Source organism: Herpailurus yagouaroundi, unplaced genomic scaffold (genome assembly GCF_014898765.1).
Source record: "Herpailurus yagouaroundi ecotype Mexico unplaced genomic scaffold, PumYag 180, whole genome shotgun sequence".
Classification (NCBI taxonomy): Eukaryota; Metazoa; Chordata; class Mammalia; order Carnivora; family Felidae; genus Herpailurus; species Herpailurus yagouaroundi.
This window is the reverse complement of record NW_024412411.1, coordinates 11,963,452-11,986,091: the sequence shown is the minus strand read 5'-3', so window position 1 is coordinate 11,986,091 and position 22,640 is coordinate 11,963,452. Positions and strand designations below refer to the sequence as shown.

Here is a 22,640-nt window from a genome sequence, read left to right as displayed (position 1 = left end):
CTCCATGTTTTTATATTATTTTTGCTTCCCTTCCCTTATGTTCACCTGTTTTGTATCTTAAAGTCCTCAAATGAGTGAAGTCATATGATATTTGTCTTTCTCTGACTAATTTCGCTCTAGTTCCATCCACATAGTTAGAAATGGCAAGATTTCATTCCTTTTGATTGCTGAGTAATTCTCCATTGTATGTATATATCACATCTTTATCCATTCATCCATCGATGGACATTTGGGCTCTTTCCATACTTTGGCTATTGTCGATAGTGCTGCTATAAACGTGGGGGTGCATGTGCTCCTTCGAAACAGCACACCTGTATCCCTTGGATAAATATCCATTAGTACAATTGCTGTGTCGTAGTGTAGTCCTATTTTTAATTTTTTGAGGAACCTCCACACTGTTTTCCAGAGTGGCTGCACCAGTTTGCATTCCCACCAGCAGTGCAAAAGAGATCCTTTTTCTCCACATCCTCGCCAACATCTGTTGTTGCCTGAGTTGTTAATGTGAGCCATTCTGAGAGGTGTGAGGCGGTATCTCATTGTGGTTTTGATTTGTATTTCCCTGATGATGAGTGATGTTGAGCATTTTTTTATGTGTTGGTTGGCCATCTGGATGTCTTCTTTGGAGAAGTGGCTATTCATTGGACATGAGCACTTCTTAATACTGTCACAGCATACTTAGATATTTGTTTCTGTTGTACTGAGATTTCTGGTTTTTATCTCATTAACAGCTGTTATTTTTCTCACCATTTTTGTTCAATGTCCGTTTCAATTTTAAAACTTGAATTTGATGAGTTACATTTTTTTTCTGTTTGCCTTTATTATTTTCCTTCCAATTTAGAGCTCTTGCAGCCTCTGCCCCCATCTGGCATTTTGGTAATCTGGTACCTTGTGGTGTATTTATGAAGATCGTAACTGAAGATTTTAGGAAAAGTGGCCCAAATTGTTCAGAGACCATCCACGATTCCTGGGGTGCTATTACTCGACTCGCAAGAACAGGTAAGCTTTAATTAATAGAATAAAATCATGGAGTGTTTTACCTTTCACTTGTTAAATTCAACACTTGCTTGTTTTTATTTTTAAGTATAACATACAGAAAAGTACACAAATCAAAATACATCACTTGATGAATTTTCATGGAGTGAAACGTAACCAATATGGTATATTAGTATAATAATCATCCACTGTAATCAAGAACATAGTACTATGTTTTGTATCTGCTGTCTTTTGATCAACACTATGTCAGATACTTCTGTTTGTTTTATTTCATTGTGGTTTATGCATTCTGATTGCTCTCTGATGTTCCATTTGTTTATTTATTTACTTATTTCAAAAGTATCTTTGAAACAGGAAATAATTCAAATAAATTCTGGCACACCCCATGAAGATAGACAACTTGTTTATCATGGGATTTTCCAGTTGCTTTAAAAATATTTTATTGAATGTTGAAAAAGCATACTTGGAGAAATGGTATAGAAGATTGAATTTTCTAAAATACCAAGTGATCAGTAAAGCCTTCTGTCAAGTAGTGCTTTTTATATTCCAACAATGTGATTCTGTTTTCAGGCAGTGGCTTGCATTGGCTTTCTGAAGCCCTTCACTTATGTACCCCATTAAGAAATTCGCAGGATGTTCAGCATTTGAAAGGCTGGATCTCTGAAACCTGGATAAATCTGGCAATGGTGGACTACCCTTACGAGTCTAACTTTTTACAGCCTTTGCCTGCTTGGCCTATCAAGGTAATAGGAAAATATCCTTTCGTTACTTTTTTTTACTTAAGTTTACTTATTTATTTTGAGAAGGGAGAGGGGCAGAGAGATAGGGTGAGAGAGAATCCCAAGCAGGCTCCATGCTGTCAGCATTGAGCCCAACATGGGGCTTGATCTCATGAACCGTGAGATCATGACCCTCAGGTCATCAAAATCAGATGCTTAAGGGACTTGAGCCATCAGGCCCCTCTCCTTCATCACTTTTAATATGAACTTTTCTCTCTCTTTTTGTTTTGTTTTTTAAACTGGTGCTTTCTGTGACGGTTAGCATCAGAGGAATTTCCAATGACAAAGGGGCTCTGAGTATGACCAACCTGGGCAGAAATTCTGGCTTTTGTCACTTTCTGGTTACTCAACCTTGGACACCTTACCTAATGTTTGTAAATATCAGTTTTCTCTGATTTGAATAAAGGAGATAAATGTATAGATTATAGAGTTGTGTGATTTAGAGCTAAGACCGGTAGTTGCTGCTAATGGAACGATTACTGTGTGCCAAGTCCTGTGCTGTACACTTTGCATGCACAATTTACTCCATCTTTGTCATACATCTGAGACACATAGACCTATGTCATATATGGTTAGTGCTTAATAAAAGGCAACTGCTATCATAGTGCTATGACTCAGTCAACTGCTAATGTGTTCTAAGTGCTCGACATATCATAAAGGAGTGATCCCCATGTAGCAGGGTGGAGTGGAAGGAGTACTGACTCTGGATCTTTGATCCAGAACCACCATATACCAGCTGTGTGATCTTGGGCAAGGCTGTCTTCTACCTGAGCCTCCCTGTCTTCCTCTGCAAAGTGAGGTAATGATACTTACATTCTCCATAGGGTTGTGCTGAGGATCAAATAAAATATTAGACATGAAAGTACTGTGGAAACTGTAAAGATACATCGCACCATAAATTTTAAAGTTCTTTTCATGACAAAATTCTTTATTGTGTATTCATCCTCTTTTAAGCATTTCTTTGTAAAGAATATTCTTATTAGTTTTAAAATTAAAGTTTGGCTAACTTGATGGTTAAGTTTAGAGAATATAATTGATTCTACAGGTAGAATGAGTGCTGGAAATATAAATAGACTTGGTCAGATGAAAACCAGTTTTCAAAAGCACTTTGAACTTAACAGTCCCTTTGAACTATTTAAAAAAATTTTTTTCTTAATGTTTATATTTTAGAGAAAGAGAGAGAGACAGAGAGAGAGAGACAGAGAGAGAGTGTGAGCAGGGGAGGGGCAGAGAGAGAGGGAGACAGAATCCATAGCAGGCTCCAGGCTCTGAGCTGTCAGCCCAGAGCCCGACGTGGGGCTCGAACTCATGAACCGTGAGCTGAAGTCAAGACGCTTAACTGACTGAGCCACCCAGGTGTCCCATAAGTTCCTTTAAACTATTAAATGAACATTTTACTTAAAACTTTGTAACCCAAATAGAACAAGGTCATTTGCTATTAGAGATCCTATTCTTCATCTAAAAACTAGAATGAGAAGTGGATGTCTTGCACATAGCAGGCCAGAGGTAAATTTGTATTGAATTCAATTGAATTTAGACAATACAGAGTTATTTAAAAGATCAGATCTCTCTCATGGTAAGAAAACCTGGATCAAAGTAATGAGAAAAAAACTAAATTTGAGCCAGTTAGCCTCCATACATGTCTTTGTGCTAATAATGCCTTATCTCTCTTATTTTACTATTTACAGAACACTTTCATATATGCTGTCCCATATAATCCCCACAAAAATACTCTGGGAAAAAGAGGTACAATGGAGTGGAAATTTAAGCTCAGTCAAGAAATGGGGAAAGCACAATTTGAACTTGGGTCTACCATTGTTCAGAGCCTCTGATCTTTTACCATATCGCACTGGATTAGGAGAGGATTTGGCTGGATTTTGGGGTGGATCTCTAGCCACATTGTGACAACTATCAAATTTAACTATAGTCTGTTTACAAAGTGAAAATTAAGTTTGCATTTTTATGCCCATTTGAAGAACAAATGAGTTGTCACATGATAAGCATATGGGAATGGGGCGCCTGGGTGGCTCAGTCAGTTGAGTGTCCAACTCTTGATTTCGGCTCAGGTCATGATCTCACAGTTTATGAGTTCAAGCCCCGCGCTGGGCTCTGTACTGTCAGTGCGGTGCCTGCTTGGGATTCTTGCTGTCTCCCACTCTGCCCCTGTCCTGCTTGCACTCTGTCACTCTCTGAAAATAAATACATAAATCAAAAACATACAGGGAATTCCCTTGGTATTTGGAACAGAAGTTGGCAAACTTTATTTGTAAACAGCTAATAATAAAAATTTTAGGTTTTGTGGGCCATTTGGTCTCTGTCACAGTTGCTCTGTTCTGCAGGTGTGGCAGGAGAGTAGCCATAGGCAAATACAAGTAAATGAGGAAGACTATGCAATAATACTTTATTTATAAAATAAGCAGTACCCTGGATTTGGCCTGGGGGTGTGCCAACCCCTGATTTAGAAAAAAGCCAGAGGAATACAGCTTTTTTGTATTCATTTGTATTATGATTTGGAACAAGGAACACTAACTTTGCTTTTCTCCCCATTTCTTTAATGTTCCTTTTGAAAAATTTGCTGATGCATCTCACATGTAAATAAATATCCTATCCTTCCTCTCTCCTAAGTATTCATTAAAAATTCATTCATTCAAAATTAGTAGAGTATATCTCAAATATTCTGCCATTTATTTTTGATTTAGCACAGTCCTTCTTTTATCTTCTGTATATATGCATTATTAAAGTTTATTTTTAAGGCAAGGTAATTTGTGTCTTTGCCCGACAATCAGGTTTTACTTCTTTTCTCCAGGACTACTTCTTGTTATTCTCTTCAGTCATTTCTTACTGGTTTTATCCTTTCTTTTGGCATATTAAGGAATTCTTGGTTGCTTATAATATATTTATGTTTCTGTTTCTTGCCTGCACCCAACCAAAAGAAATCTCTCATTGCCCCCTGCTTGAGAACTTTCCATTGCCTCTATTTCCAGTTTTATCCTATATGATTTCAAAGTTTTTCTACTACATGTCTCCCTCCCAAACTTTTAGCTTCAGATCACTTTCTTTCACTGTTCATTCTATTTCTCCTTTCTTGACCTCCTCTCTGTTCTCCCAACCCACTAATCCCAGGAACACTACCCAGTTGGGGACCGCTCTTTCACTTGGATAGTTCCATTTAACCATAACTCCTCCTCCCTCTGATACACTTCCTCCTTTTTAAAAGGCTGACAAACAGCCGTCCTTTTCTAAGTCTGTAACTTAGGCTTAGGATAGTGAGATAATGTGTAACAGTTGGGTTATGAAAAAAAGTAGGTGATTTCCAATTCTGCCTGGACCCTGTATGGTTCTGAAAGATCCAGAGGCAGTGATTGAATGCCTTTTCCGTGTCAACTCAAGTATCGTTCTTTTTAATTTGTTTGTGGGCTTTGCACACTCAGACTCCATTTGCTTTTGTTTACTGTTAACAGAAGCTGCAACATTCATGCAGAAATAATCATGGACTTGGCTGAGAGAGCACAAGGAAGAAGAGAAAAGGGAAATAGAAAACCTCTCTGTCATTTGACTGCTCTGTCAGCATAGAAACTACTAGGTCTCTTCTCAGCTTAAAGAACAGTTTTTAAGGATACTATAGCGGTTATTGATTTTGGAATAATTTTTTAGCTGATAACTCACCAAATCTTTTGGCTTGGCCTTCTGAGCATGCAGTTAGATGTAGTGAAATAATAAGACATAAAATGGAAAATCTCTTCCGTTTGTCTTGGTGTTTGATAATGTATGCGACCTCTCTGGGTGGTTTAAGCGGTTTAGGTGCATTCTATGAAAAGGGAGCTTTTAATGACAAAACTAATGTGATTATCTGTGAGTGTGAGAGGGGTATTGAAGCCGTAGAGAAAGAAAATCTGTTAGAAAAGCTGAATGTATCTGCTTAATCCTTTCTCTAATGTGGATGGGCCATACTTTCTGAGAGGAGGTTGGTCTTTTTTTTTTTTTAACCCATCTTCTTTCCTTCTTTTAAAAAATTTTCTTTGCCCCCTTTTTATTTCTCTTATTCAGACGTTTATCCTTATAGGTAAGGGGACACATAAAGCTTTTAAACAAATCATTATCTTTACACTGTCTAGTGTATGTGGGATCAAAGGGGAGATTCTAAATATCTGGGTATAGAGCTAATTAGTTTGGTACTAAGATTGAAATGTTCTTTCACCATGATTTCTACACTCTTTAAAACAAGAATTATTAAAATGGACTTCTAATGCTCTTTTTAAGTTTTTCCTGAATGTTTGTCTTTGTTCTAGGAAATAGAAAGTGAATTAAGTCTATTTCATATGTTGATTTTTGAGCCTCATACGAATTACTCTACTGTTTTACAGTTTTCTTTTTTGTTGCATGATTAAAAAAAAGTTGTTTGGTTTTTACATTGCCACAGAATCCCTTTTATTTAAGTTTTTATGTAAAACAAACTTAGAAAAATATAAAGATAATCTAAGAATAAAAAAATTTGCGGAGCGTCTGGGTGGCTAAGTCGGTTGAGCATCCGACTTCGGCTCAGGTCATGATCTCGTAGTTTGTGAGTTCGAGCCCCGCATCAGGCTCTGTACTGACAGCCCAGAGCCTGGAGCCTGCTTCGGATTCTGTGTCTCCCTCTCTCTGCCCCTTCCCCACTCATGCTCTGTCTCTCTCTGTGTCTCAAAGATGAATAAACGTTAAAACAATGTTTTTGCTTAACAAATTAAGCGTGAGACTACAGGTATATTTAGGCACTGTTTGTGTTGTTATTTTTCTCTTACACTACAGTTTTGAAGTTGAGTATGTGTAGTATTGGCAGTTACAAATGGAAGCTCCACAGCGAATCTTGCATTTGAATGCCAGCTCTGCCACTTTCTGGCTGTGTGACTGGGACAGGTTTCTTAACCTCTCTGTTCTTTAGTTTCCTCATCTGCCAAGTGGGGATAATAGTAATTGTAATTACTAGTAATTATTAGGGTCATTATGAGAATTTAATAGGACCCAGTGCTTAGTAAGCACTAAATTGATACTAATTTATAATAATAACAAGAGCTATAATTGTTGTATATAGTAACAAAGAGGCAGTGTTGTACTAGGACTTTGTGGCCAAAGTGTGGGTTCAGAACTTATATTCATAGTTTTAAAATTGTATATCTTTAGCCAGACCTCTCTGAGCTTGTTTTCTCCTCTGTGATATGGGGATGGTCGTTATATGTTTTCCCCTGGGTCATCATAGGGAAAGTACCTGACCACAAGGAACCACAAGTTGGACTAGCAGCCTCAGTCCCAGTTGCTCTCATATCACTGAATTTATGACCTAAATAGAAATGCTATACCTTATATAGAAAGTGTTTGAAAGAAGCTAATTTGAGAGTGTCCACAAGATAAATAGGAAATATAGTACAGGGGCTACATGAGTGTTGAGTATTCTGAATGGAAGTGGTTGGCAGGGACTCTTTCCTTGTTATTACAGGCCCTCAATTAACAATCAACAGGCCAAGTACTTGTACTCCTCAATTGGCTAGTAACTGCACATTATCAGGCTTAAGGTGAAGGGAGTATTAGATGAAGTTGAACCAAAGATGCTGATATCTGACTGTGTTTGACTTATAAACATGGCAACTTCATATGGTTCAACTTAACATTTAGATAAGTTTTGTGCATCCTGTGTATCTTTTATAAAAGTACATGATTATCTTTTTTTGAATAAACATGGGAATAGTGCTGAGGTTTTGCTAGTATAACTCCAGTAATTTTTTGAAAACTTTATTCACTCTTTGCTACCATAATTGTTAAGGTAGTGTACAGAGATATGTAGAGATTGTGTTGTTTACACTAGAGAATGATGCTTGTACTCACAGAATTTTTCACTTAGAAAGGAACTTTAGAAGCACCTAAAATAATAAAATTCCCTTAGTAAATTTGTAAATATTTTACTAAAAAAAATTTGTAAATATTTTACAAAAAGAAGTTTTTTTTAGGCCTTCTATCTAATGTGCCACTAGGATTATAAATTGGTACTTTCTTTCTATAAGGCAGCTTGATGTAGCAAAAGCCTTAAAAATGTTTATTTCCTTTGAACTAATAACTCCTCTAAGAATTTATCTCAAGAAAACAGTTCAGGGTGTAATTAAAGATTTAGGCCCAAGGTTATTTATTGTAGCCTTATTTGTAGTACTGAAAGATTGGAAAAATGATACAAACAAACAATTGTAGGATTGCTTCAACTTTTCCTCAACTCCCCATCCTGATTGCTCCCCTCTACATTTTCTCATGTTGGTCAGTGTCCTTTTTAAAGTGTGGTGCTCGGAACTGGACCCAGTGCTCCAAGGGAGCCCTGACCTTACAGAGGACAGTGGGCCCAGGAGTGCCCTTAATCTGGATATGGAATTTCTATTAGTAGACGCCAAGTTGCTGACCACGATGTTCCCTCTGAGTAACTGGCACTGCCGAAACCCAAGTATTGTCAGCCGGTGCCGGTCCCCAGCCATGCCTGTGTCTTTTAAGGAGTGACAGTAACTGCTGTTTGCAGAGATGGCTATTCATGGGGACTCCTTTTCTTTGCCTGACAGAGGCCCAGTGTTCTAGCTCTGAGAGGGGATCTGATGCCAGCATGTGAGTCACACTTACTTGCTACTGTTCTTTAACAGAGTTTTAGGCAACTTGTTTGTTGTTGCTCATCAGCGCTCCCTTTTCCTCCTGCCTGGCTTACATTGTCACCCTGCCTCATCTACTGTGCTGTGCTTGGACATAACGCTCTCCTATGCATTCCGCAGGTCCATTCCATATCTTTATGCTGCATTTGGAAACAGCTGAATCCACCGTTAGTGTCCACAGTCAGGAAGCAATGCTGACCAACTGTTGGCAATAAGTAGTTTAACAAATTCTGTGATTGGTTCTTGATTTCCATATTTTCTTGAGTGTTTCTGATTGGCATATTTCTTAGGGACATTTTCCAACAACTGTTAGGTATTTTTTGACTTACCATGAATAAATGAAAGTTGTAGAAAAGTAAAACACTGTTTTGCCTTTTTTCTTCAGCTTTCATTTTCTTATTGCTTTAGGCTTAACAGGTTTGCGAAGCTCTGAGGTTAGCTCAGTACTGTTTCTTCCTGTACACCTTTTCAGGTTTATCTTACTCTTATGACCTCGCTGTTACTTTTTAAAGGTATATCCAGGTTATTTGGACATCTTAATTTCTGACTTTTCTTTTTTTTTTTTAATTTTTTTTTTTTTAACGTTTATTTATTTTTGAGACAGAGAGAGACAGAGCATGAACAGGGAAGGAGCAGAGAGAGAGGGAGACACAGAATCTGAAACAGGCTCCAGGCTCTGAGCAGTCAGCACAGAGCCCGACGCGGGGCTCTCCTGGAAGATTTCAAGTATTATTAATAGTAGTCACCAATATCTTCATTAGATCTCCAGAACTTATTCATCTTATAACTGAAAGTAGTTTATATCCTTTGACCAACATTTCTGCATTTACCCATCGCCCTTCCCCCAGCCCTTACCAACTGCCATTCTACCTTGGTTCTATGAGTTTGACTTTTTTAGATTCTACACATAACTGAGATCATACAATGTTTGTCTTTCTGTATCTGGCTTGTGTAATGTCTTCCAGTTTCATCCATATTCTCACAAATGGCAAGGCTTCTTTTTAAAGAGTGATTAATATTCCATTTCATTTATATACATCTCACATTTTCCTTATTCATTCATCCATCAATGGACAGTGAACATGGGGGTGTAGATATTTCTTTTAGATCCTAATTTCCTTTCATTTGAATATATGCCTAGAAGTGGAATTGCTGGATTTTATGGTAGTTTTATTTTTAATTTTTTGAGGAAACTCCATACTGTTTTCCACAATGTACCAATTTATATTCTCAGCCATAGTGCACAAGGGTTCTGAGGAATTCCGTGAAGATCCCTTATAGGCGCCTTATGAAGGCCGTGGTGGTGACCACCTGGTACACATTTCCGTATCACCTTTTTTTCCTTACCTTTTTCTGTCCCTGTCGTTTATCTTCTTTGGGATCACATTCCCAAATAAACTATAAGCATGTATGTTTTGGTCCCAGGCTCTGTTTGTTTTTCTTTTTTTTTTTAATGTTTTAAAATGTTTGTTTTTGAGAGAACGAGAGAATGAGAGAAAGAGCACAAGCAGGGGAGGCTCAGAGAGAGAGAGGGAGATACAGAATCTAAAGCATACTCCAGGCTCTGAGCTGTCAGCACAGAGCCCAATGCGGGCTCAAACTCACAAATCGTGAGATCATGACCTGAGCCGAAGTCAGACGCTTAACCGACCGAGCCACCCAGGCGCCCCAATTTCTGACTTTTCTTACATTTGTTATTTCCAAAAACTTACTGGAAGTAGTGCACACTCTCTATCCCTTTTGGAAAGTCATGTTGTAGTTGAGCATGTTAAAGGCTCTGAGGATTCCCGCAGTCAAGTAAACTGTTCACATTTGCTGACACAATATTTCTTAAAATTATTTGACTCTGAAACCTTTTTTTCACAAAGTGCCATTCAACATTTCACAGAAATATTTTTGTGCTGAATGCATTTGGAGAGAGACTTTGAATTTTCCTTTTGATTCATTTCTGCAGTCTTTTCACATTTCCTCTTTTTTCAGAAAGGTGTTGCTGGAAACTGGTCCTAAACAGAACTAGGAGGAGAGGCTGGGTTTGCTTTCTGCTGTTCACTTCCTTTCTCAGTGCCTCCTTTTTGGGCATGTCCCCAGCCTGGGCCTTGTTGCTCCTGTTGCGTGGAGTCTCTCCCTGAAGTAGGGTAACTAGGCTCTTTCTTTCCTGGCTCCTTTTTCTCTCAGCTTGTCCCTCTCTCTTCCTGTCTCTTTTTTTAAAATCAGACTTGCCTGTTGTATACATCTTTTCCATATAAAATGAGAAAGGAACAAATCACTGACTGCATGATGCAAGCTGAGTGTGTTTCCCTTGCCATCGGGGCTATTTGCAGTTTTACAAAGGATGCTCCCTAAGCCGTGTAGCATAATGGATAAGATGCCTATTTCATAGCTAGAGAGATCTGGGTTATATCTAGATCTTAACATTTACTAGGTGGATGACCTCGAGTAAAGTGATTTAACATAAGATTCAGTTTCTTTTTGTAAAATAATGGACAATAATATATCTGATAGGATTGCTTGAGGATTATGTAATACAATGGTTGTAAACCCAGAGCTCAGTAATCAGTAAGTGGTGGTATTATGCAGCTGTGAAACCATTGCCTGTGATTTTTCCCCAGTATTTTATTATGAAAGATTTCAAACACAGAAATACTGAAATAATTGGACAGTGAACACCCATTAAAAATACCACCTAAATTCTATAAAAGTATTTTGCTAGATTTGATTTAGCACAGATATTTTTGGCTAGCCATCCCTCTAGCCTTCATTCCATCTTATTTTTAAAATGCATTTCAGAATAAGTTGCAGATATCAGTATACTTCTCAGGGATACTTCACCTTTATCATCATTAATTAAAGTTCAGTATTTCTTTTTTTTTTTTTTTTTTTGAGATAAAATTTATATACAGTGAATTGCACAAATCGCAAGTGAACTGTTTGTTGTGTGACCCAGACTTCATGAAGATCAGGACTATTTTATCATCATTAATTAAAGTTCAGTATTTCTTTTTTTTTTTTTTTTGAGATAAAATTTATATACAGTGAATTGCACAAATCGCAAGTGAACTGTTTGTTGTGTGACCCAGACTTCCATGAAGATCAGGACTATTTCCCTACCCCTGAAAGTTCCCCCATGCCTCTGTCTAGTCATTCCTGCCCTCACTTCTGACCCCAAGTATTCTCTGTGATTTTTAGGTACTAGATTTCAGATGCTGATGATAGTCTAGTGGCAGGAATATTTGGAAGCTGGGTTGCTGCCTGATATATTTCTTATCACACCACAGATACTGGAGCTTGGTATAGTTTTTCCATAAGAAATTTTATAAATTTTACATTTTCACAAAAATGTATTTATTCATTCAGCTAGCAATTAGTTGTCAGATACCTTGCTGAGTGCTGAGGGGGATGTTGTGGAATCAAATGAGTACAGTACAGTGTTACAGGGGTTTTGATAGAAGCAAGTACAGGGTATAAGTAGAAGCACAAAGGGAGTAGTGATTTAGTTCTCCCCAACTTGAGGGCATAGCTAATGATGGCCTCATAGAGGAAGTGATACTTGAGCTAAGTATTATAGAAGGTGTATTGGTGTTTGCCAGACATTACTGGAGTGCGAGAGTGAGAAAAGGGTATTTTAGGGTGAACAAAGGCAAAGAGGAGAAAAAGACCCTGGTGTGTTGAGAATGGTTTTGCTAGGCTGGAACAAAGCGTGCAAAAAAGATGAGGCTACAGTGGTAGGTGTGGAATACTTTGCATACCATACAAATGCCTTTGGTTTATTTCTATAGCTTGGAGAGTAATTTAAATTTTACACTTGGAGAGTAGGGTTTATTCATTTATGAACAGGATTATACTCAAGAGATAGAAATTGTCAAGCAATGCTATTAGATGTTTAAGATTATTTTATAGGCAAATCACAGTCATATTTCTTCTTTATTTCATTAAAATTATGATTTTATAAATATATTCTGACTCTTCTTCTTTTATGTCTCTTTAAAATGACAGGTAGTGTGCAAGTATTTGAACAATCCCAGTTTATCTGATGCACAGCTGCTGCAGAATATTTTCCAAGCTCTGAATATATATTACAATTACTCAGGCCAGGCGAGATGCCTGAATATATCAGAGACAACAACTAGCAATCTGGGAACCCAGGGTTGGAGCTATCAGGTAAGCTTACATAATTTCCTCAAGTGGAATTTCCTGCTGATATGGTTGTACTGTAAGATAGTTCACAAGATTTTGTCACTAACCTGGGTCCAACTCTGGGCTCCATTATCTTTTTTTCTTCCTTCCTTCCTTCCTTCATGTATTTAATCATCACCAAATATTTTCTGGGTACCCATGTGCCAGGCAACCCGCTAGACTCCAAAGATACAAAGATAAATACGGCATGATCTCACCTTTAAATATAGTTCGTTGAAAAAGATACTAATATTACAATATCTCTTGGTAAGTCCTATCAAAAGCAATGCTTCCTATCAAAAGGAAGCATTTTATGAAGAAAAGAAGGGGAGTCTGACTTGACTCTCTGAGCCTCCATCCCTTCACCTGCATGAGACTAATAATACTAATACTAATACTAATACTAATACTTTCCCTCCTGAGGGTTAAATATGATAATAGATGTGGAAGAAAGCAATTTACCGATGAAGAATATATAGCCCTAACTTTTGTTCCTTCTCAGCTGAGCCTTTCCAGGAATAATGAGAGGTGGTATGATGTAGGTAAAGAGCAGGAACTCTGAAGCCAGACCGCCTGAGGTCAAACCCTAGCTTTGCTGCTACCAGCAGAATAACTTTGGACAAGTTATTTAACTCTTTGTGCTTTATTTTGTCATTGGATTCTCTTTTGTTTTCCTTTTTTAGGCTTGCACAGAAATGGTCATGCCTTTTTGTACTAATGGTATCGATGACATGTTTGAGCCTCGCTCATGGAACTTTAGGGAATATTCTGATGACTGTTTTAAACAGTGGGGTGTGAGACCAAGGCCCACCTGGATCACTACTGTGTATGGAGGCAGAAACATCAGTTCACACAGCAACATTGTTTTTAGGTGAGTTTTTACTGGTGCAGAGAAAAACTTTGGTTGATGAAGACATTTGTAGAATAGCTGAGAAGGTAGAACCAGAAAAATGCTGATAGTAAAACAATATAGAATACAGGAGTGGTATCCATCATGTCTTTCTTTGAAAGACAGAGGATGCTGAGCAAGAGATACACTTTTATACTCTATTACAAACATGCTTAAAGGCTTAAAAACAGTAACAGCAACAAAACTTAAATATTTTATTTAAAAAAACTAGCACAAAATGAAGTATCATTTGCTGTTCTCAATTTGTACTGCCCTTGTTACTGTTATTATTAATTGATAGTAAATATTTTTCACTATTTTTTCAGCAAACACTTTTGAGGTGCCTACTCTGTTCTGTTTCAGGCACTATATGAGGCACTTTAAATAAATTGCCTAATTGAATCCTCCCAGCAGTCCTCTGAAGTAGTTGTTATAGTCTCTTTTTTACTTAGGAGGAAAGCGAAGGTCGCTGAGTTCAGTCTCTTGCCAAACCTCATCCAGCTTTGTAATGGTTACTAAGTGGTAAACCAGATCTCAACCTTGGCCTGCCTGACTATAAAACCTGTGTTTGCTCCTCTATGTTACATTGCTTCTTTAGAAGGGATGTATTTGGTATTGGCTCACATCAGGGTTAATTGAGTAGACTCTATGTGTATATGATTGTGATTTTAAAATTTCCGTATTTTGGTTTGAACCTTAGCCTATCAGCTATTAAGAGAAAAACAAGTTACTTAAAAAATTTCCCCAAATTTTCCCCAAAAAATTCCCCAAGAGCATATAGGCCTCTTAACCTGGAGCCATTGTTTAAACTGTAAATGTCATTCTTTTACAATCTCTTTAAAATGAGAGTCAAATTTGACCTTCTGAACATGGCCAATAGTTTTTTTGTTTTTGTTTTTGTTTTTGTTTTTGTTTAGTTTTTTATTTTAGTATGTATTTTTTCTTAATATGAAATTTATTGTCAAATTGGTTTCCATTCAACACCCAGTGCTCATCCCAAAAGGTGCCCTCCTCAATGCCCATCACCCACCCTCCTCTCCCTCCCACTCCCCATCAACCCTCAGTTTGTTCTCAGTTCTTAAGAGTCTCTTATGGTTTGCCTCCCTCCCTCTCTAACTTTTTTTTTCCTTCCCCTCCCCCATGGTCTTCTGTTAAGTTTCTCAGGATCCACATAAGAGTGAAAATATGTGGTATCTGTCTTTCTCTTTATGACTTATTTCACTTAGCATAGCACTCTCCAGTTCCATCCACGTTGCTACAAAAGGCCATATTTCATTCTTTCTCATTGCCAAGCAGTATTCCATTCTGTATATAAACCACAATTTCTTTATCCATTCATCAGTTGATGGACATTTAGGCTCTTTCCATAATCTGGCTATTGTTGAAAGTGCTGCTATAAACATTGGGGTACAAGTGGCCCTATGCATCAGCACTCCTGTATCCCTTGGGTAAAAAAAATATGGAACGCTTCACAAATTTGCATGTCATCCTTGTGCAGGGGCCATGCTAATCTTCTCTGTATCAGTCCAATTTTAGTATATGTGCTGCCGAAGCAAGCACTGTATGAATTTGTTTAATGTATGAGTTTAATGTATGAGTTATGGGATTCAACCATAGATGAGTATCTTAGTAATCTATTTGCCCTTTTATATTCTTTTCCTTAGGCTATCAAACTCATCATCATCATCATCATTGGGGGAGGGGGCAGATTTGGTGAGAAAAGTTTTGGGAATAGAACTGAAGCAAGAAGTGGAAATTCTAGCTCAGTGTTAGAAACTTTTAACTCAGTGTTAAGAGAGGACTTTCCAATAGAACTTTGCAAAGGTAAACTGAGCTATTTTAAGAAAAATTACTTAAGCTCTTAGATCCTCAGACTTCTTTTCTATAAAATGATAATAATAACTCACCCTACAGAGTTGTGTAATGCTTAAGAGTTAACCCAAGAAAATATTTGGCCCAGATTTGGCAAATATATGTGCTCAAAAAAGATTTGTTGAATGTATAAATGGAAGGACACTCTGCCTTGTATTCATGTCCTAGACATAGGGAGTTATTCGTCTTTGCATGTCCTTCCCCTTCATCTTTTTCTCCTTTTCCTAAAACTCAGGCACCTTCCCAGAAACCTTCCCTGACTCCTCCAGGGAAGTGAGATTTACCCCATCCCTGTAGCTCCTCTAGGCCTGTGAATATCACTTAGCACTCTGGACATGATCTATTTATGTTTCTGTCTGCCCCATGAGATTGAAAACTTCTTAATGGCAGAGACTTTGACTTAATTGTATCTGTGCTTTCAGCATTTGCATCCAGTACCTGGCACATACTAGATGCCCAAGAAATATGTGTGTTGATAAAAACAAGGAACAAAATACAAAGTTTAGAAAGTCTGTAGAGGCATATGAGAGTGTAAAGGCAGGACTATGTGAAGGTACTGGTTTATCTTTTTACAGTGGCAAGTACTTTTAAAAAGAAATCTTTATGCTGCTAGGTGTGAGGAAATCCAGTATAGAAGTTTTATTTTTATTATTATTATTTTTTTAATGTTTACTTATTTTGAGAGAGAGTGTGTGTACATGTGTGTGTGCATGTGTATGCACATGCACATGCACAAGTGGGGGAGGAGCCGAGAGAGTGAGAATCCCAAGCAGGCTCCTCTCTGTTAGCACAGAGCCCAATGTGGGGCTCGATGTCAGAACCATGAATGAGATCATGACCTGAAACGATATCAAGAGTTAGAAGGTTAACCGACTGAGCCACCTAGACGTCCCCAGTATATTTAAAAATTCAAAATTGTCCTGCTTTTCTAAAGTAAACACATTCCCAAAGTAAAGAAACAGCCTTAGGTGTGCCTCTGTTGTCTCTACTTAGTGGCTACCAACTAGAAAACGGTTTTGGTTGATGAGTAAGAAAATGTCCAAGGAACCAGGTGGAAAGTATCTTTATGTCCATGCTTCTCTCCTTAGGTCATCTCACACAAGTCCAACTGTGACTGCTTTCCTGAATGGAAAGTTTAGTCCATATCAGACAGGAAATTTGTCAGTGCAATTAAAACCTTGGGCTTTGAAGTGAGGGAGACCAAGTTAGCTGTATAGACTCAGGCAAATTGCCAATATATAAAAGTTAGAAATAATGACTACCAAACAAGGTTACTTTAATGAGTAAATAGATTATCATGGAAGTAAGCATCATGAGGACATTTTGTCTGTTCACTGTTGAACACATAGTAGGTACTCAGTAAACATTTGTTGAATGAATGAGGAGTTAATAACTAGGAGCCATTAATCATTCCATTTCAACATTTTTTTTATTGTACGGTTGTTTTGTTAGAAGGATTTCTTTTTTTCCCCAACCCCAACTGGTAAGAAACTATTTTACCAATGGTCATGCTCAGTAATTTAAATATAAATCCAAAAGGGAGTCCCTGAGGAGCTGGTTAGTTTAATATCATTTCTCAGGCAAATTAATTGTTGCTAGTGATTAGAAGCTCACTGTTGGGAATTTTATCCAGGCATCTAGACTCTCTCATGAAAGCCAGTATTTTTTTGGTAAATGTCCCAGTGGCTGGTTAAGCTTTCACATGTCTAGGACCAAGAAATTCAAGTCCATGTGCATCTTGGGTCTCTCGGCAACTCCAAACACTGTTGCTAAGCCACTGGGCTGATTCAGATGACCTTTTAAATCAAATGCAGTTTGCTTATTATGTGGCTGTTGGGATGGCTTTTTTGTTTTGCAAATGATGGAGAGTTTCCTATCTGGGTTGGTCCTGTTAAATTGGAATGATGATAAAGGCGATTTGTTCACTTAAGAAAATCTAACCCCTTGTGTAGTTTACTTTAAGAATTTATCTGGTAGTTGAAAACTAAGACTGTTATTTTGCACGTGAGTTTTCCTTTTCATTTTTAACGAAACCAAAAATGTACATTTTTGGAGTGATTTCTTTCCAAGAATGATGTTATTAAGTTGAAGTTGAATTAATTTTTTTTTAAAGAGAAATGTGGTGGGAATTGTAAAAGGAATTTAAAATTGTGTCTCAAACACACATATATTTAATGTACCTAAATGCTTATTTTCTCATTTAGCTTGTACATTAACTGGAAAATGTTGACCACATTACTTTTCTGGCCAAATGTCTATGAGACATGCTTTCACATCCCTTTTCATGATTCATTTACCTCTCAGAAGTATTAACACTTCTCATACTTACAGAATATGATAATTATTATAATAATACTGCACATTTGTGTAGTATTTTATAGTTTATATCTTACTACCACATATATTATTTAACTTGAGCCTCACAAGATCTCTGTGATGGAGGGGCATTATCTTTTAAAAAAATTTATTTTTTGTTATATATGTGGGAATTAAGGTTCACATATGTTAGGTGACTTACTTAAAGTCATGGGCTGGTAGGGCAATAAAACTTACATCTTCTTAGTTAGTGGTTCTTCTCACTACTACACACAGCTGAAGGTTAGTCTCTCTAGATTTATATTGATCATTTATATTAACTTTGGTTTCCCACATAAAAAGTACTGAAGTGATTTCATATGCCTGAACTTGCCTACATATATTTATATATCTCTTTGTAGGGCATTTGGTACAAGGCCGCAGACATCTAAACACTTAAAAAATTTTTTTTTCATTCACACAATAAACACCTGGCTCCTACTATGTGCCAGGTCTGGTCTAGGCACTGTGGGCAGTAATAAACAAAGGAGACAAAAATCCCTGCCCTCATGGAATTGTAGTTGCAGAGCTGGCAGTGCAGAGCCTGCTTGGGATTCTCTTCCTCTCTCTCTCTCTGCCTGGCCCCTGCTCATGCTCTCTCTCTCTCAAAATAAATAAGCATTTTAAAAAAAGATATTATTGGATAGGCATCTGTATAGATTGTACTTATAGATGAGACTTTTAAAAATGATTATGCAAATTATGGGAACAATTTCATATATCTGATAATGTGACCTTGAATATTTGTTATTTCAGGCTTTGTAACAATATCAGCAAAATGGAGTGTACACGAAACAAATGTCAGAAAGCATATAGAAATGTTCCATAAGTGATATGTAGATAAAGATATACCAAAAAGTGCAGTACCAGGGGAAAGTAATCTAATAGCTACCAGGTTCTTAATCCAGGTATTTTCAGTCTTTATTTTATTTTGAGGAATCTAAACTTCCATAAGATTAGGAAGGTGAGGCGCAGATCTGGCACTAGAACCCAGGTGTGTCTGATCCCAAAGCTCATGTTCTTATTCTGCACCATACAAGTCAAGACTGCTGTTGATTTACGATGTGTGCATGAAAGATTGAACATTAGACTGGGGCTACAAGGTCTGAATTTGTATCTCAGATTTGCCGCTGCTAGATGAATGATATGGGCAAATCTTTTAGTTTCTCTGGGTACTAGTTTTCTTGTCTATAAAGAGTTGTTATTAAACCTACCTCACAGAGTTGTTATAATAGTCAAGGCTTTGTAAATTCTAAACTACTCTATGCAGATATGGAGTTAATAAATGTTAGGAAGGAATTTGATTTCTAATAGCATCTAGAATAAAATACTTAGGAATAAGTTTAACAAAAGAAGTGTAAGACTTATACAACTACAAAACATTGTTGGAAGAAATTAAAATCTAAATAAATGGAAAGACATCTCATGTTCTTGTCGAAGAGATAATATTGGTAAGGTGTTAATAGTCTGTAAATTGATCTACAAATTCAATGCAATCTCTATGAAAATCTCAGCTCGCTTTTTCACATAAATTGACAAGCTGATCTTAAAAGTGTAAGGGACCCAGAATAGCCAGAATAATCTTGAAAAGGGAGGACAGGGGCACCTGGGTGGTTCAGTTGGTTAAGTGTCCAACTTTGGCTCAAGTCATGATCTCGCACTTTGTGAGTTTGAGCCCTGCATGGGGCTGGGCTCTCTGCTGTCACTGCAGAGCCTGCTTCAGATCCTCTGTCCCCTTAGCTCTCTGCCCCTCCCGCACTCCCCCCGCCCCCCGTCTCTGTCTCTCAATAAACATTATGAAAAAAAAAGAACAAATTTAAAGAACTCATACCTCATACTTCCTGTTTTCAAATTTATTATTATAAAGCTACCATAACCAATATATTAGGATACTACCATAAGGACATACAGATCAGTCAAAGAGAATTGACCATCTGGAAGTCAACCCTTGGTATATATATGGTCAGTTGATTTTCGACAAGGGCCAAGACAAATTATTGGGGAAAGAGTATTTTTTTTCAAGAAATAATGCTGAGAACCCTGGATATTCACAAGCAAAAAATTAAGTTGGATCCCTATTTCATAACCATACAAAAAAGTAACTTAAAATGGATCAAATGATATTAGTTGATAACTCAATTTAAAAACAGTCAAGGATCTGAAGAGACTTTTTTTTTGCAGAGAAGACATACGCATGGCCAGTCAGCACATGAAAAAATGCTCAATACCTTCAGTCATTTGGGAAATTAAAATCAAAACTACAATGAGATTCCATTTTATACCCACAGAGGATGGCTATAATCAAGAAGACAGATAATAAGTATTGGCAAGGATATAGAGAAATTGCAACCCTCATATATTGCTAGTGGGAATATAAAATAGTGTAGCCACTTTGGGAAAAGTTTGGCAGTGCATCAAAAGGTTAAGTCACCATACATCCCAGAAATTCCATTCTTAGGTATATACCCAAGAGAAATGAAAGCCTGCACCCAAGCAAAAACTTGTATATGAATGTTTATAGGAACAATGTTCATTATGGCCAAAAAGTGGAAACAACACAAATGTGCAGCTAATGACTAGATAAATAAAATGTAATATACCCATACAATGGAATATTATTTGGCAATTAAAAGGAATAATGTACTGATACATGCTACAATATGGATGAAACTTGAAAACATTATGCCAAAGTGAATTAAGCCAATCACAAAAGACCACATATTGTATAATTCCATTTATGTGAAATGTAAAGATAAAGGCAAATTTATAGAGGCAGAAAATTGATTAGTGGTTGCTTGGGGCTGAGAGTGAGGAGGTATGGGGAAGGGAATAGGGATTGACTGCCATGAGTATAGGTTTCATTTTGGGGGTGATGAACTTTTCTAAAATTGATTGTGGTGATGGTTGCAAACTCTGAATATACTAAAAGCCATTGAATTGTGCATTTTAAGTGGGTGACTTTTGTGATAGGTGAATTATGGCTCAGTAAGAGCTCTTGATAATATTTAAGGAATACTGTCAGTGGTATATTGGTTTTTTACTCAGCTAAACTAAATAGCCTATTTTAATGACTGATCCTGTTTACATCATTCTGAAATGTGTTGTGTGAAACAGCCAAGACTAATAAAATACCATTTCTTTAAGTTTAAAGCTAATATAAAATGAAGATCTTTGAGTAATGCCCAAATTTTCTGAGTTGGGGTCCTAGGTAGTAAGGAAACCAGCATTAATTGAAGGAGTCCTCTGTGCCTGACACTGTGCTTATTCAGTACATCCACATGTGCCATCTGGTTTAGCCGTTATTAACAACCTTATGAGGTCAGCCTTGTTATCTCTGTTTTACAGATGAAGAAACTGAGTCAGTAACTTGTGTGAGGTATCCAGCTTTTTTTTTTTAAATTTTTTTTTTCAACGTTTATTTATTTTTGGGACAGAGAGAGACAGAGCATGAATGGGGGAGGGGCAGAGAGAGAGGGAGACACAGAATCGGAAACAGGCTCCAGGCTCTGAGCCATCAGCCCAGAGCCTGACGCAGGGCTCGAACTCGGGGGCCGCGAGATCGTGACCTGGCTGAAGTCGGACGCTTAACCGACTGCGCCACCCAGGCGCCCCGAGGTATCCAGCTTTTGAGTGATGAAGCTGGGATAAAAATTCAGGCTTCTATATTCCATGTCCTAGTAGAAGCTGGGTTGATTCATATAGTACCACCTTCAGTCTTCTCTGATTCTATTTCTTGCACCTAGTTACAGAAATTAAGTAAAATTCCAGCATGAAGCATCTTCTTATATGACAGATTAGATATCAGATCAAATCCCCCAGGTTATAAATTTGTAATTTTTGATGTTATGCACATAATAGGTTTCTCCTATCTTATCTGGGTGTAGATATGAAAAACTAACAATCTTATTTTTTCTTTTTTCCCTCACTTAGCAATGGTGAACTAGACCCCTGGTCAGGAGGTGGAGTAACCAAGGATATCACAGACACCTTGGTTGCGATCACCATCCCAGAAGGGGCCCATCATCTAGATCTTCGAGCCAGAAATGCCTTTGACCCCACGACCGTGCTATTAGCCCGCTCCTTGGAAGTTAGACACATGAAGCGGTGGATCAGAGATTTCTATGCCAGTCAGAGAAAGAAGCACTGAGAAATTTTGATCACTTTCAGTTTCTTTTCTGTTCATTCTACCCACGTTCCCATTCACTTTGGTTTTCTGCATGTAATTACTTTCCCTTGTTTGTCATTAGATTTGATGAGGCAAAGGTTGAGATAGAAGAGAGGGTGATGATGGTGACAGCAGCCATCCCACACCCTGAATCGTCGCCCTCTTCACACCACCCCTGGGAAGAATCTCTTTGTGACAGTTTTCCTACACCATCAGTGGCCCTCATAACCGGAGCAGAGTTCCTGACTGCCTTTCACAAGAGGGAGGGTCACTTCCTTTGTTTCTCTGCAAGCAGAGCTTCCTCTTGGGTTTGAGGGTAAAGTCTCTTTGGTCCGTTTGTCACTCCCTATCCCTTCCCTCAAAAAAGAACAGCAGAAGATAGACAAAAATGATGTAATTGCAGCTGGTAGGAAGGATGTCCGATGCCAATCCAGGAAATGGAAGCCATTTCTTTTGTACTTGATTTAATGATTTTGACTGTGCTGTAAATAAAGAATAAGGCTGGACCTTATACCTGTGTGTTGCTTCTGAAGCTCACTCCAGCTGTTGGGAATGCTGTGTGCATTGGGCTTGGCTGCTTTTGGAAAATCCTTTAATTTTCTCTCTTCCACTTGGCAGCTTTTCTCAGTTCTGGGATACTTGCCACTGTGGTACTGCCAGTAAGAAATCTGGCCTTTTTCTGCTCCATTTCTCTTTGTTTCTAAGGTCAGTTTTGTGGTAATTTGGTTACATTTTGCCAGTTTAGGAGAATGACTCTG

The 22,640-nt window shown here is 37.7% G+C and overlaps 1 protein-coding gene and 1 non-coding gene across 5 annotated transcripts in view; one reads left to right on the top strand and one right to left on the bottom strand.

The window, feature by feature from the left end:
• The window catches only part of PRCP (prolylcarboxypeptidase), a 78,648-nt gene extending 56,255 nt beyond the window's left edge, over positions 1-22,393 (top strand). For all 4 annotated transcript variants that reach the window (XM_040489490.1, XM_040489491.1, XM_040489489.1 and 1 more), the window contains 5 exons: positions 839-996; positions 1,564-1,736; positions 12,422-12,586; positions 13,285-13,472; positions 21,648-22,393. In XM_040489490.1, coding sequence (XP_040345424.1) covers positions 839-996; positions 1,564-1,736; positions 12,422-12,586; positions 13,285-13,472; positions 21,648-21,864 — 901 coding nt within the window. In that variant the 3' untranslated portion in view covers positions 21,865-22,393. The remainder of the gene's footprint in view (positions 1-838; positions 997-1,563; positions 1,737-12,421; positions 12,587-13,284; positions 13,473-21,647) is intronic.
• LOC121039543 (U6 spliceosomal RNA) lies at positions 14,944-15,050 on the bottom strand. The gene has a single exon (XR_005794827.1). It is a non-coding gene; the product is annotated as a U6 spliceosomal RNA (small nuclear RNA).
• Positions 22,394-22,640: the final 247 nt, after the last annotated feature.